At 44.8% G+C, this 15,026-nt stretch overlaps 1 protein-coding gene across 1 annotated transcript; it reads left to right on the top strand.

Moving 5' to 3' along the window:
- Nucleotides 1–571: 571 nt before the first annotated feature.
- Nucleotides 572–11,664, top strand: LOC122922954 (high affinity immunoglobulin gamma Fc receptor I-like). Its single transcript, XM_044273731.1, has 5 exons — nt 572–1,325; nt 1,401–1,529; nt 3,498–3,569; nt 7,944–7,969; nt 9,619–11,664. The coding sequence occupies exons 1-5, from the start codon at nt 1,109–1,111 to the stop codon at nt 9,718–9,720; spliced, it is 546 nt and encodes a 181-aa protein (XP_044129666.1). The 5' UTR covers nt 572–1,108; the 3' UTR covers nt 9,721–11,664.
- Nucleotides 11,665–15,026: the final 3,362 nt, after the last annotated feature.

The following is a 15,026-nucleotide window of genomic DNA, read 5'->3' as shown; positions in this document are numbered from 1 at the left end:
CGCCCGATCCGGAAAACGCAAGTGAACTGAAAGCATTTGAAGACGGATCCGTCTTCAAATGCTTTAAGTGTTACTATGGCAGCCAGGACGCTATTAAAGTCCTGGTTGCCATAGTAGTAGTGAGGAGCGGGGGAGCAGTATACTTACAGTCCGTGCGGCTCCCGGGGCGCTCCAGAATGACGTCAGAGCGCCCCATGCGCATGGATGATGTGCCATGCGATCACATCACTCTGGAGCGCCCCGGGAGCCGCACGGACGGTACGTATACTGCTTCCCCGCTCCCCACTAAACTTTACCATGGCTGCCAGGACTTTAGCGTCCCGGCAGCCATGGTAACCATTCAGAAAAAGCTAAACGTCGGATCCGGCAATGCGCTGAAATGACGTTTAGCTTAAGGCCGGATCCGGATCAATGCCTTTCAATGGGCATTAATTCCGGATCCAGCCTTGCGGCAAGTGTTCAGGATTTTTGGCCGGAGCAAAAAGCTCAGCATGCTGCGGTATTTTCTCCGGCCAAAAAACGTTCCGGTCCGGAACTGAAGACATCCTGATGCATCCTGAACGGATTTCTCTCCATTCAGAATGCATTAGGATAAAACTGATCAGGATTCTTCCGGCATAGAGCCCCGACGACGGAACTCTATGCCGGAAGACTATAACGCAGATGTGAAAGAGCCCTTAGCTATTTTCGGAACTTCTATAGCAGTGAAAGTTAGCGCATCATACATGCACTGCCACCTCTCCATTCACCGCTATGGGACTACTGGAAATAGCCAGGCGTTGGCTCAGCTATTTCTACTAGCTCCATAGTGTTCAATTGAGGGGTGACCATATCCTAGTCATATGCTATCAATGTCTGAGATTGGAATACCCTTTTAAAATGTATTATTGTTTTTTAACAAAATGGAAACAGGAAATGATATCATCCAAAAAGGACCACCCCACCACCACAGGGAGTCCTCCTTGATATTCACATCAAGTAAAACTCACCATCATCCTCGACACCTTCTCTCCATTTTTCTTTATTATTTATTTTTTATTCTTCTCTAGAGCTCTTCTCTCCTCCAGTACTGAGAGTATCTCCAGAGTTGGTCAACGAGGGGGAGAACATGATTCTATCTTGTGACACAAAACTTAGTGAACATAGGCAGACTACAGAACTGCAGTATGCCTTCTACAGAGACGGGGAAGACATTCAAGGGTTCAACTCTTCTAATATATATGAGGCTAAATTCATAAAGGAGGAAAATTCTGGGACATATACATGTGAGATACAAGCATCAAACGGCAGTGTAAAGAAGAGGAGTAAGGAAGTTCAGATAGAAGGTGAGCAGTGTCATCCTGTTCTGGTCACTCGTGTCAACTGAGTATTATCTAATGATGGATTGTGTCTCTCCATAGTGTCATATCACTCTATGATCATACTATCTGTAAGTTTGGGGCTGCTCCTACTCATCGTCATCATCTCTATCTTTGTGTTTGTATACAATAAACGCCGATCATCCAACAATAACTTTCAGCCACCAACAGGTAATTATTAGAAGCTATTCGTTATACTAAAGTTGCAGTAAGTTCATAAACTTTGGAGTTTAGTTGATCTCTTTGGGTCCATTTACACGTCCGCATCCGTTCTGCAATTTTGCGGAATGGGTGCAGACCCATTCATTTTCAATGGGGCCGGAATGCACTGTCCACATTTGCATTTGCGGATCCGCGCTTCCGCATCCGTGCTTCCAGTTCCACCAAAAAATAGAACATGTCCTATTCTTGTCCGTAATTGCGGACAAGATTAGGCATTTTCTATCATAGTGCCGGCGATGTGCGGTCCGCAAATTGAGGAATGCACATTGCCGGTGTCCGTGTTTTGCGGGTTCGCAAAACACTTACGAAAGAGTGAATTGAATCTTAGATGTACTGTAAGAAAAAACAGAATGGAGAATCAGATGGCGTGCACCTGGCTGGTCACCTACACGCCATTCAGTTTTGTCATTGTGGGTTATCCACATAATCTTAAGCAGTTTCAATAGCCTTTTTTAAAACAGAAGAGGATCACAATACACGGTACATGTTTCTCCTAAACCTGAATGCACAACCTCAAGTGAAATAACAAATATTAATGAGCTGTAGTGCATCCAGAAAATACTGAACAACTTTAATGATCAGTGGCTGTGGAAGCACGATGCCAACCAACTGGTTTGACCTTGGGCTATACCTAAGGCCTCATGCACACAAGTGTGTGCTGCCTATGCCATGCATTGGGGACCCCACCATTCATGTGGCCGGCGCTGATGGATGCAGACCCATTAAACTTTAGTGGGTCCATGGTCCATTCACATGGCAAAAAAATAGAGCATGTTCTATTTTTTTGAGGTGGGGAGGCACGGAGCGAAATGCCACGGAAGCACTCCGTAGTACTTCTGTGGCCTTCCGCTCTTTGCCTCCACACCATATTTTCTGGATTGCAGACCCGTTCAAGTGAATGGGACTTCATCTGTGAAACACATGTGCGCACATGGCTGGTGCTCGTATATTGCGGACCCGCTGTGTGTTTGGCTGCAATATGGGCATGGTCATTACATGTTCAAGAGCATGAGCCCTAAGGGTGTTCTCCTGACAATCCCCTAGTACTCACCCTTTAACTCCTATACAGGGATCTGGAATTTGGTGTAGGAGAGCCACTAGGCCGCTATGTTCTGGAGTAGCCCTGGCATAACTTACAGCTGACTGACTGGGCACCAAGGGGATCAGGCAAAACTCATAGTCAGAAACAGGCCGAGGTCAAGATAGGCAGAGTTCTTGCAAATCCGTGAAACAAGTCCAAGGTCAGGGCAGGCAGCAAAGGGTCAATACGATAATTAACCACAGGTCAGGTTAGTCAGCAGAGGGTCAGAATCAGGAATTAGATAGAGGTCAGCACATAAGCAGACAAAAGAAACTGCATACCTTACACAGGGACTAGCACACTATAGAGGAAGGCACCTAAAATACTCAGGGGTGACCAGCTACAGGTGGGGGGGAAGGATTACAGTGCATGTGCTGGCCATTTAAGAGCCAAAGGAATTGTGTGTGGGCCTCCTAGAGACAGGGTGGAGAGGCCTACGCTGGCAGAAGGCAGGCCAAAGTTGGAGCATGGGACTCCGACGGCCAGGCCCACTGTGGGAGGATAGTGGATGATCAGCGGGTAAGCTAAGGGGTAAGTGACATGGTGCTCGGGACAGCAGGTTTCCATTGTACCAACAACATATGCATCCAAAAAGTGTTCATGTTAATTTTAATGGCGTTGATAATGGATTAGGAGTCCAAGAGAGGTCAGTGATGCATCGAATCGTATGTGGCAAGGTGTTCAAGCAAAGATTTCATCTAAAGATCATCCAGAATAGTTCCCAATGGGACACATTTTGTCTATGGCCTACGGCTAGCTTAGGCTTAGAGATGGAATGTATTAACTTTTAATTATTATTTTCTAAGTTGAAACTTATTGAGCCATTTCTTTTTCAGCTGATGACAGTAAATACACCGCTGTATATCGAGTTACTACTACGAAACTTGACAAGACTAATAGTCCACAAAGTAAGCGTAGTATTTTCACCAATTCTTTATATATGCCTCCACCATCCAATTTGTTGAAATATTGCTTGTGGTTAAAATTTAGGATATATTAATTCCCTAAATGTGTAATCATCCAGAAACAACTGCACCCCAGACAATAGCTCTTCTCACGGACCCGCTTGCTGAACTGAAGGCTGTATTAGACCCCGCAGATTATGCAGGCGATTGTCGGGAGGGAAGCATTCCTTCCCGGCAATCGCCTGCTCGCCAGTGGAGGAGCCTATCATTCTTCCCTGACTAGTTGTTTGCCGGCAGATCATGATTAGACAGCACAGTCTGCCCCAGGCAAACAATTTTTAAATTAAAAAATCTGGTTTGCCCGATGATCGAGCGTTTTCTTGTTCATTGGGAAATTGTTAGCAGTATTACACTGCCAGATTATGACAAATGAGTGTTGCTACGAATGCTCATTGGCAATGATCTGGCAGACTATCTGCCAGTCTAGTACAGGCTTTACTGTTTAGTTCCTTGCCTGTTCACCCCTGTCCCTGGACTATCTATAAAAGCCTTGGCTTGATCTTCCTTTCCAGGGTATTGTGCCTCCCATCTTAAGAGCATTTAACATGGGTTGATGATCGGTAATAGACATTCGAAGGAATGTTCGGCCAATCACTAAACAGACAACCTCGTTTGTCAGCTAATCATAAAAAAATGCGTTGGCTGGCATCACATCTCCCATATAAACAGGAAATGTGCTGGTATGGGGGAGGGGGTGAATGGTTGTAGTAACAGTATCCATCAGCCTCTGTAAAGGCTTTTTAAATGAGCACCAATCAACTTGTATATTGTCAATCAAGACTCATTAAGGCTTCGTATCGCACCTTCTAGAAGCACCCTCAGTCTAGCTCTTTGCTCCTGTTCTGCCTCACACTACAAACCGTTACCGCTTATTGTATCCTGAACCAGGGCTTGCCTCAATACACATCATCTATCCAGTGTTTCAGCCATTCGACTCCGACTTAGTCACTTGGCTATTTCTTTTGTAGATTGACCGCAGAGAATGTGACTGTATACTGATAACCAGCCACGAAAACGGGGGAATACCTATAGGGGAAGCGGCTGCTTTTGGGGCCCACCTAGGATGATTAGAAGATTTTACTGTCAGAGCCCTCTCAACGGTATTATACAATGACATTATATACAGTGACAGAATATACAGAGTAGGACGCAGACTGAGTGGTTACTGGATCTCTTCTGAGAGAGCAATCTTGACTAGTCACAGGAGGAGGGGGTTGAAAAGAAGTTGCTGAGGGGGCCCATTGATTTCTAGTTACATCACTGCACTAAGACATTTCTCCGACATCTCCCATTCTCCTTTTATACCTTCTATCTACAATATCATCACAAGCTAGTTTATCTCACGTGAACCAAGAACAGAACATAAGAAAAGTTGCGTGGTACCGTGTCATCCAGAAGAATATATGTGAAGTTAAATAATGTGTGTTAAAAAGGACAAAAGTATCATAGAAGTAATTTTACGAATAAAATACAGTGACAAATAAACAAATACACCCAATCCTAACTAAACAATCAAAAAAGACTGAATAATTATTTTTTTTTAAAACCTGACATGAAATCTGTAACAAAATTGCAGTCCTTAATCAATGTTCACTAATTGCTCTGCGGTCTTTGTTGTGAGGTGGGCACCTTTCACAATTCACTGAAAACCATGCAAAAATTGAAAACCGCGCTGCTCGGAACAGGTATAAGTTCACATTTAGGAGTAAAATGGAGTGTCTTTGTGATGTTATTCCTCAGTATCCTGTGTGGATTATCACAAAAGCCGGTGCTCCAATCTCCTAGAGAACAGAAGAAATGGGCCGACCTAGTGAAGTACTGTCAACTGAGTTTAAATACAAGGATTTATTCTACTCACAAGATCCATAAAACAACAATCATATAAAATGTGCACATCCTCCCATCAAACGCCCGACCCGGGTTTCGCCTCCGCTTCGTCAGGTGCACCTGTGGACTCATCTAGATTGCTTCTTTTTCAAGGTAATGTAGGCGTTACCACAACCTCGTTATATGTGTAAGGCCTCATGCACACGACAGTTTTTTTTCACGGTCCGCAAAAACGGGGTCCGTGGGTCCGTGATCCGTGACCGTTTTTTCGTCCGTGGGTCTTCCTTGATTTTTGGAGGATCCACGGACATGAAAAAAAAATCGTTTTGGCGTCCGCCTGGCCGTGCGGAGCCAAACGGATCCGTCCTGAATTACAATGCAAGTCAATGGGGACGGATCCGTTTGACGTTGACACAATATGGTGCAATTGCAAACGGATCCGTCCCCATTGACTTTCAATGTAAAGTCAGGAGTCCCTTTACTTTCACACTTGTGTTCATAATGCAGACGGTGGCTCCGTTCAGAGCGGATCCGTCTGCATTATATTGTTAAACATTTCTAAAGTGTGAAAATAGCCTCAGACGGATCCGTCCAGACTTTACATTGAAAGTCAATGGGGGACGGATCCGTTAGAAAATTGAGCCACAATGTGTCATCTTCAAACGGATCCGTCCCCATTGACTTACATTATAAGTCTGGACGGATCCGCTTGCCTCCGCACGGCCAGGTGGACACCCGAACATAACTTGAAGCGTCCCCATCACCATGGGAACTCCTCTATGTTAGAATATACTGTCGGATATGAGCTACATCGTGAAACTCATTTCCGACAGTATATTCTAACACAGAGGCGTTCCCATGGTGATGGGGACGCTTCAGGTTAGAATACTCTGCAAACTTGGTACAAGACTGCCCCCTGCTGCCTGGCACCACCCGATCTCTATAGTAGTAACAACCATTGGTGGCAGTGTGCGGCCTCCCATTCCCCCCCCCCCCCCATCATTGGTGGCAGCGGAGTTCCGATCGGAGTCCCAGTTTAATCGCTGGGGCTCCGATCGGTAACCATGGCAACCAGGAAGCTACTGCATCCCTGGTTGCCATGGTTACTTAGCAATAGTACAATTGTAGAAGATTCATACTTACCTGCTTGCTGCTGCGATGTCTGTGTCCGGCCGGGAGCTCCACCTACTGGTAAGTGAAAGGTCTGTGCGGCGCATTGCTAAAGAACTGTCACTTACCAGTAGGAGGAGCTCCCGGCCGGTCACAGACATCGCAGCAGCAAGCAGGTAAGTATGAATCTTCTACAATTGTACTATTGCTAAGTAACCATGGCAACCAGGGATGCAGTAGCTTCCTGGTTGCCATGGTTACCGATCGGAGCCCCAGCGATTAAACTGAGACTCCGATCGGAACTCCGCTGCCACCAATGATCGGGGGGGGGGGGCAGATGGGAGGCTGCACACTGCCACCAATGGTTGTTACTACTATAGAGAGAGGGGGGGGCCGATGGTGGGCGCACACTGTGCCACCAACGATTTTTAACTATAGAGGGAGGAAGGGGGGGGCGATGGTGGGCACACACTGTGCCACCAACGATTTTTAACTATAGAGGGAGGAAGGGGGGGGGCGATGGTGGGCGCACACTGTGCCACCAACGATATTCAAACTGGGGAGGGGGGGTCTGCCCCCTGCTGCCTGGCAGCCCTGATCTCTTACAGGAGAATATGATAGTACAATTAACCCCTTTAGGTGCCGCACCTGAAGAGGTTAATTGTGCTATCATATCCCCCTGTAAGAGATCGGGTGGTGCCAGGCAGCAGGGGGCAGTCTTGTACCAAGTTTGCAGTGTATTCTAACTAGAAGCGTCCCCATCACCATGGGAACGCTTCTGTGTTAGAATATACTGTCGGAAATGAGTTTTCACGAAGTGAAAACTTAGATCAGAAAAAGCTTTTATGCAGACGGATCTTCGGATCCGTCTGTATGAAAGCAACCTACGGCCACGGATCACGGACACGGATGCCAATCTTGTGTGCATCCGTGTTCTTTCACGGACCCATTGACTTGAATGGGTCAGTGAACCGTTGTCCGTCAAAAAAATAGGACAGGTCGTATTTTTTTTGACGGACAGGATACACGGATCACGGCCTCGGCTGCAAAACGGTGCATTTTCCGATTTTTCCACGGACCCATTGAAAGTCAATGGGTCCGCGAAAAAAACGGAAAACGGCACAACGGCCACGGATGCACACAACGGTCGTGTGCATGAGGCCTAACATAGCAAAATTCCCCATATCAGTTACACAATTGCAATACAATCATATTCACATACATAAAAAAGTCCACAGGTGCCCCTGACGAAGCGGAGACATCTGCCTCATGTCTGAAGAAACATCCGAACTCCGATGTGTGACTATGTCCCAGTTGTCCAGGCCTATCTTTATACCATAAAAAAATATTAAAAAGTTATTTTTATTGTTAGTTTTCTAGGTTCTGTTTCAAAAGACAACGGATCTGTAAGTACTACGCACGACTGAACCATTATTCACTTTTTGTCAGCTTTTTTTTATAATATTCATGTTTGTTACTGAATGTCATGTTAAAATAATTCTTCAGGTTATAACCATTATACGAATACCTAAAGTGCGTCGGTTTTTTTGTTGTTATATATCTGTACTTTATGCTCTAAACTGTACTTTATGCTCAAAAATTTTTTACTATACTTTCTAATACTATTTTTTAATCTTGTTAAAGGATTACTACTTTACAATCTTATTTTAACTGTACAGTATAATGTATTCGCCTACTCCTGTATGCTAGCACACAATGCTGTGTCTCTATGACACAGGCAGCTCTTAGAGCAACGCTATGTGCAATAACAGCAGGATTACTGAACAGGTAGCCATGGCGTCCTTTGTAGGTCCCACAGTCTACAACCAAAGTAAGTTCCCTTTGATCATGCCGTGGTCACGGACTGTGATGATCAAAGTGTTGGCAGCCAGGATTGCAGGTTTCTCTAGCCCCCGCTGTGGAGCAGGAACATGCTCTAAGAACCAGAGCTGTTAAAGGAGTTGTCCTGGAATTGGAACTTGATGGCCTATCCTCAGGCTAGGTCATCAAATATTCGATTGGCAGGGGTCAAACACCCTGGATCACCAATGATCTGCTCTCTGAAAAGGCATATTACGTGCCGCAGCCTCTTCGTAGGCCACGTGACGTCATGTTTATTGGTCACTTGGCCTAGGTACGGCTCAGTCCCATTCATGTAATTATGGCTCAGCTGCAATATGAAGCACAGCCACTATCCAATGGAAGCTACAGTATAAGGGGGGCTGCAGGACTTATGGGAGCTCTAGTCGGCTCCACGGCTTTCTCGAACAGCTGATCCTCGGGGATGTTGGGAGTCGGACTCCCCGAATCTGATATTGATAACCTATCAATATCAAAATGTCGTTTTCAGAGTAGAAAATAACTGGAATCCCTTAAACCCTCATAAGACATTGCTGTAGACTGAGGACCTGCACCGCCTGCCATCAAAAAATTACTACAAGTGGACCTCCCATCTGCTGTGCGTGTTGAATTTTTATTGATGTACATTAAATTACACAAAACAACATAGGTCTCCACCACTAATGAGAGACCTCATAACTGAGGTCAGGGGCGGACTGGGAACTGGGCCTAGAAAAACCTAAAAGTGGCCCCATGTTGTAGACAGGTCCAACTTGACAGAAAGTGGGTCAACACAAGTTGGCAGGGCCAAACCATGTAGGCAGGGACAACAGAAGTAGGCAGGACCATCACTACCATAGTGCAGAACCAAATACTGCCCCAGCAGAACTAAATACCACAATGCAGAAAAAAATACTGCCTTGGTATGAAACTGTATCATTGTCCTTAGGATGGCAATACAGTTGAGTTTAGGAGGGCACCTGTGGCTGCTGGACGGGTACATAAGTGCCTGATGCTTCTACATTAATTACTGCTAAGAGTATCAGATATTTATGTACCTGGCTGGCAGCCATAAGAAGGACTTGGGTGGGCCCCTGGGCATCACACCAGGAAATTTCCCTGTAGAGTCTATGGCCAGTCCACCCCTGCCTGCAGTTTTATTGTCATGGTCCTCTCGCCTATCTACGGTAATAAATGTCTTTTCCTTTTGCTGCAGGATGTAGTCAATGTTGTAGAAAACTCCAAGGCTAAACAACAAGTCAAGTTCTCTCAAGAAATGCCTGACACTTCAGATGACATCTATCAGAAGATCATCTAAAATGTTCTGCTAAGACATCTGCAAGCTCTTAATATGGCACATGACAAGGACAGCTTTTCCCTTATATAAATGGCTAATTACATGAAAGATGTCTTGGTTCGATCTAATTATTTGGTATAACAAGACCAGTGCTCAATACAGAGATTTTCCTTAAAGAATTTCATTTCATTTAACCCTTTCGACCCGGAGGATTTTTTTACTTTGATTTTCGCTCCCCGCATTCTTAGAGCCATACCTTTTTTATTTTTCCATTTACATAGTCATTTGAGGGCTTATCTTTTGCATAACAAGTTGTATTTTCCAACGCCACCATTTAATATTGCATAGAATGTAGTGGGAAAAAATTCCAACGGTGGTGGAATTGGAAAACAAATGCAATTTTGCCACAGTTAAACGTTTATTTTTTATATGGTGCTCATTATTCAGTAAAACTAACTTGTGATCTTCATTCTCTAAATCACTCCAATTAAAAAATCTGCCTGCATCCTCCTGAGAAAATCTGTAGCGTCATGGCCGCTAGGGGTATTACTTCTACTTAATTTGCAGTGTGCTGCCTGTTGTCAGGCAACATTCGTCCCTGGTAATAGAGACACAGAAGATGGCAGAGAGGAAATGGGGGCATGTCAGAGCTAGCTGAGATCCTGAGCCTGATAAAAGAACAGCTTCTACACTTCTTCTGAAGGTCAAAGGAGCCTCATGCTTTTCTGTGTGATCGCTCCCACAGAGCCATCACAGAACTATCAGAGCTGAAAACAAGGGAAAGGACATTACAGCAGTACAGTGAAGGCAGATTCCATAAAAGGGAGAAGCCCCCGGCTTTTGAGAGAAATGTATCTAGCTGGGCAGCTGAATAAATAGGCTGAAAAAGACATTACGGAAGCCCAAAAGACCTGTTCCTTCACAGTTATGATTGTACAAATCATGCAAACATTTTTGAAAACTTGCTTTACCTTCCTCTGGATCTCCAATGATTTTCATCTTTACAAACAACGCGACTACAAAACAAATAACCTAATGGCAATGTGATCTCCTGATCCCATGTAGTACAGTCTTAAACTTATCAAAAGTTTAACTTCGACCCACATAACTCTTCCCTTCTAGAGTGGATACATATGTCCAAAAATTCGGACAAAGGTATCACTAAGGGTTACCAACTTCTAAAAGAATTCTGAATTAGGCTCTTTTGTCTCAGATTCAGAATGGAAAGAAGCGTATACTTGTGTCTCTAAATTATCCAAATGCTCTGACCATCTAGAAGGGGCAAGAAAAATCCTGTATAGATGGTATAGAACCCCCCCTAGGATATTCCCAGATATTACCCCAGAGTGTTGGAGATGTGGAAACGCTCCAGGCTCATATATACATTTGTGGTGGGATTTCCCCACAGTTAGAAAATTATGGAACTCGGTATTCAAGTCCATTTCATCTATAGCAGGTAGCCCTATTAAACCTTTATCTAAGATGGCTCTCTTGTCTATTGGGCTTATAGACCTTCCTTACCATATTCGGTCGATAGTCAGTCACTTAATTTTCGCTACTCGACTAAAAATCGCTGCTTGCTGGAAATCTGGTAACCTTCCTAATATTAATAGAATTTTTAGAACACTGGACAATAACTGCTTATATGAAGGTTTATGGGCATCTTCTCAGAACTCTAAAGCCTCGTTTCAGAAAAATTGGGAAGTGTGGCTTAATCATAACAATTGTAAGTTACCTTCTAATACTGCCATTAGACTATAAAGATGTGTATCCCACAAAGATATGTATTTGTGCATATAACACTTTATCTGTTTATTTGTCACACACTGTGTATTGATATCTATTACCTATAGACTCTATACGATTGTCTCCTTTAACTTTAATTAAGTTATGTTTATGTCTATGTGATTGATATATATTTATACTGTAACCTACTATTTTATATTTTCAATAAAAACTATTGTCCAAAAAAAAAAGTTTAAGACCACTTGAAAAAATGGCAAAAATTCATATTTAGCATGGCTGGATCTTAACAAGGTTCCAAGTAGAGCTTCAACATGCAACAAGAAGAAATGAGAGTAAGACAAAACATTTTTTGAGCATTCAATTTAATGAAAACAACGAATAAACTGAAACAGCCTGTTTTTCAGCTGATCAAAAGTTTAGGACCACACCTCCAAAAAAAAATTACCCCCCCCCCCCCCCCAAAACAGAAGTCCAACTTCCAAACATGAACTCAGTAATGAGTAGCTCCGCCGTTATTCCTTATCACTTCCAAAATTAGTTTTGGAACGCTTGATGCAAGCATTTCCATGAGGTGAGTGGGAACATTTCTCCAAGTGGTGAAGACGGCCGCACGAAGGCCATCTACTGTTTGGAACTGTTGTCCATTTTTGTAAACTTCCCTTGCCATCCATCCCCAGAGGTTCTCAATTGGATTTAGATCAGGGGAAGACGCAGGATGGGCCAAAAGAGTGATGTTATTCTCGTGGAAGAAGTCCCTCTTCCTGCGGGCATTGTGTACTGTAGCATTGTCCTGTTGAAAAACCCAGTCGTTACCACACAGATGAGGGCCCTCGGTCAGCTCTCTGCAACATCTGGACATAGCCAGCGGCCGTTTGACTCCCCTGCACTTCCTGAAGCTCCATTGTTCTGCTGAAGGAAAAAGCACCCCAGACCATTATGGCGCCCCCTCCACTGTGGCGCGTAGAAAACATCTCAGGTGGGATCTGCTTGTCATGCCAGTAACGTTGGAAACCATCAGGACTGTGACGGTATCATCCATGTCACCGTCTAGTATTCCCTTCTTCCCTTGAAATAGCACCGCCAAGTAATCCACAGAGCAATAAATCGCTATTATAGCTAGTATCGCCAAATAAGTCTATACATACGCCCAAGATGAATGCTAGAAATACTTTACTGGAAGGCCCCCACATTCAAAAATACAATTTCTTTTATCCCCTGCTCCCATGCATGGGAGACACCCACAACAAACATACATTAACCCATAACACAAAGGTTACAACCCAAATAACATCCTCCCGTCTGCCTGTGATATAATCATGGTACACCATGGTTAACATAATTATCCCAGGCAGGACAATACACAATGTCCTCTGTCCTGGAGACAACCGAGTTGTAATTCAATTATCTCTCAGGACAGAGGGCAATCGCCAATACACACAGAGACAATGGAACAGACCTCACTACTCAAATTATACAATGTCCCACCCTTTTCAATACACATAGACATTTAACACATCCCAAAATGGCACGAATTAGACCAGGAATTCAAAAGTTAGCACAAGTCTCTTGGGCCTGGCTGTACTCATGGCTTTTCTGTCCAAAACAGGTTCTACACAGTCTTTTGTCCTGGAGACAATTGAGAAGTGATCCACTCATCTCCCAAGGACAGGCAAGACTCCATTAGCCACATTGTAGCAAAAGACAGCAAAATACATGAACTCATATAACTATGCCGCTATTGCATAAAACAGGTGCATACAACATGGGACCGTAATCACATGGTAAGAGGCTGGCAAGTAGTCCTCTCCAAGCACTCGTGGCAACCTCAAAAGATGGGAGTTTGTCACAAGGACCATCAAGGTAAAAAAAAATCTCATCAGAGAATAAAACTTTCTTTCACCTTTGAATGTCCCATGTTTGGTGCTCTCTTGCAAAGTCCAAATGAGCAGTTCTGTGGCGTTCAAGGAGTCAAGGTCTTTGAAGATGTTTTTTGTTTTTGAAGCCCTTCAGTCTCAGATGCCGTCTGATGGTTATGGGGCTGGAGTCAGCATCAGTAAGGGCCTTAATTTTGGTCGAGGATCGTCCAGTGTCTTGACGGACAGCCAATTAGATCCTCCGACTCAGTGCTGATGAAATTTCTGGTTGATGGTATTTGACTTGAATTAAGTGAGCAGGTGTAGAATGGGCTGGCAACAGAGACATCGGGGAGCTCCACAGTGATAACTTCCAGTTCTGTCCTTTGCAGCAAAATTCAGTGACGTAGCATGCTGTCAGAGTCTGCTGCGATCCATAGCCAAGATGTTCTTTATAGTAAAGACTCACTTATAGATGATTCTGGGTAAGGCTGGCACTCAGATAGGGATCATTAAAAAGGGTTCTCCGGGCTTTTACTATTGATAACCTATCCTCAGGATAGGCCACCAATATCAGATCGGCGGGGGTCCGACACCAGGCACACCCGCTGATCAGCTGTATGTGGAGAGGGAGTGTGCAGCGTGCATGTGCCGTCTACCATCTCTCTTCCTGCTGCTACTAGGTCTATGGCAAAGCAGCAGCGAGCAGAAAGAGACGGTTCTGGCACGTACACACAGTGCGCTCCCTCTTCTCATACCGCTGATCAGCATGGGTGTCGGACCCAGGGCCGGTGCTACCATAAGGCAGACCAAGCGGCTGCCTTAGGGCGCACCCTGTGGGAGGGCGGAAAAATGAATATTTTTTTTTTTATCACTTGCTTGTGAGTTGCGCCCCAGCCTGCGTGCGCCGTGCAGTCCCGGCCCTCACTCACAGAGCGGCACGGGCCCAGCAACACGGTCACGGGGTCAGGCCAGGGGGTGTGACTGGCGAGTGGCGCAGTGGCAGCAGGGACTGGAGCTGACTGTCTGTAAGTCTGACTCGCACACAGCCAGATTGCCGTAGCAGCAGGACAGGTGGGTAGGTGATCACTGATGAGCGCACTAGCGCCAGAGTGCACGGCATAAATGTGTTTAATGGCTGGCATGGGGGGCTGATGGCTGACACGGGGGGCTGATGTCTGACATGGGGGTCTGATCTGAGGCATTGGGGGTCTGATCTGAGGTCTGATTGGAAAATATTTTTTTCTTATTATCCTCCTCTAAAACCTGTGTGCGTCTTAGAGGGCAAAAAATACAGTCCTCAAACTAGCGATTGTCTGAAGCAGAGAGAAGATACCAGGACCACACAGAGGAGAAGACAGCTGCTGCAGACAGGACCAGGGCCAGGTGAGCTGCGAGATGGGGGGCGCCAAAATGTAGCTTCGCTTGTGTTGGCAAAAATCCTTGCACCGGCCCTGGTCGGACCCCACCGATCTGATATCGATAACCTATACTGAAGATGGGTCATTAATATTAAAAGCCTGGAAACCCCTTTAAGTAATAGGGGCCAATGTTTCTGTAGGTTTCACTTAATTTTTGGAGTATGTGGTAATGAGGCTTTTTCTCCTCTGATTGCTTTCTTAAGTCTTCCTTTGTTGAACTTTAGTCTAGAGGCATTGAAGCTGGTCCAGTGAGCTAGTTCTTTTGTAGGCATCTTCGATAAGGGTAGAGAGATATCCTTTTTTCAGG

This window comes from Bufo gargarizans, unplaced genomic scaffold, assembly GCF_014858855.1.
Source record: "Bufo gargarizans isolate SCDJY-AF-19 unplaced genomic scaffold, ASM1485885v1 original_scaffold_1081_pilon, whole genome shotgun sequence".
Classification (NCBI taxonomy): domain Eukaryota; kingdom Metazoa; phylum Chordata; class Amphibia; order Anura; family Bufonidae; genus Bufo; species Bufo gargarizans.
Note: the sequence above shows the minus strand (reverse complement) of the source record. Positions and strands in the feature narration are given on the sequence as shown.

Coding starts and splice junctions, on each gene's coding strand:
- LOC122922954 (XM_044273731.1), top strand. CDS start 1,109: ATGATTCTATCTTGTGACACAAAACTTAGTGAACATAGGCAGACTACA. Junction 1,326..1,400: donor TAAGGAAGTTCAGATAGAAG/GTGAGCAGTGTC, acceptor GTCTCTCCATAG/TGTCATATCACTCTATGATC. Junction 7,970..9,618: donor TTTCAAAAGACAACGGATCT/GTAAGTACTACG, acceptor CTTTTGCTGCAG/GATGTAGTCAATGTTGTAGA.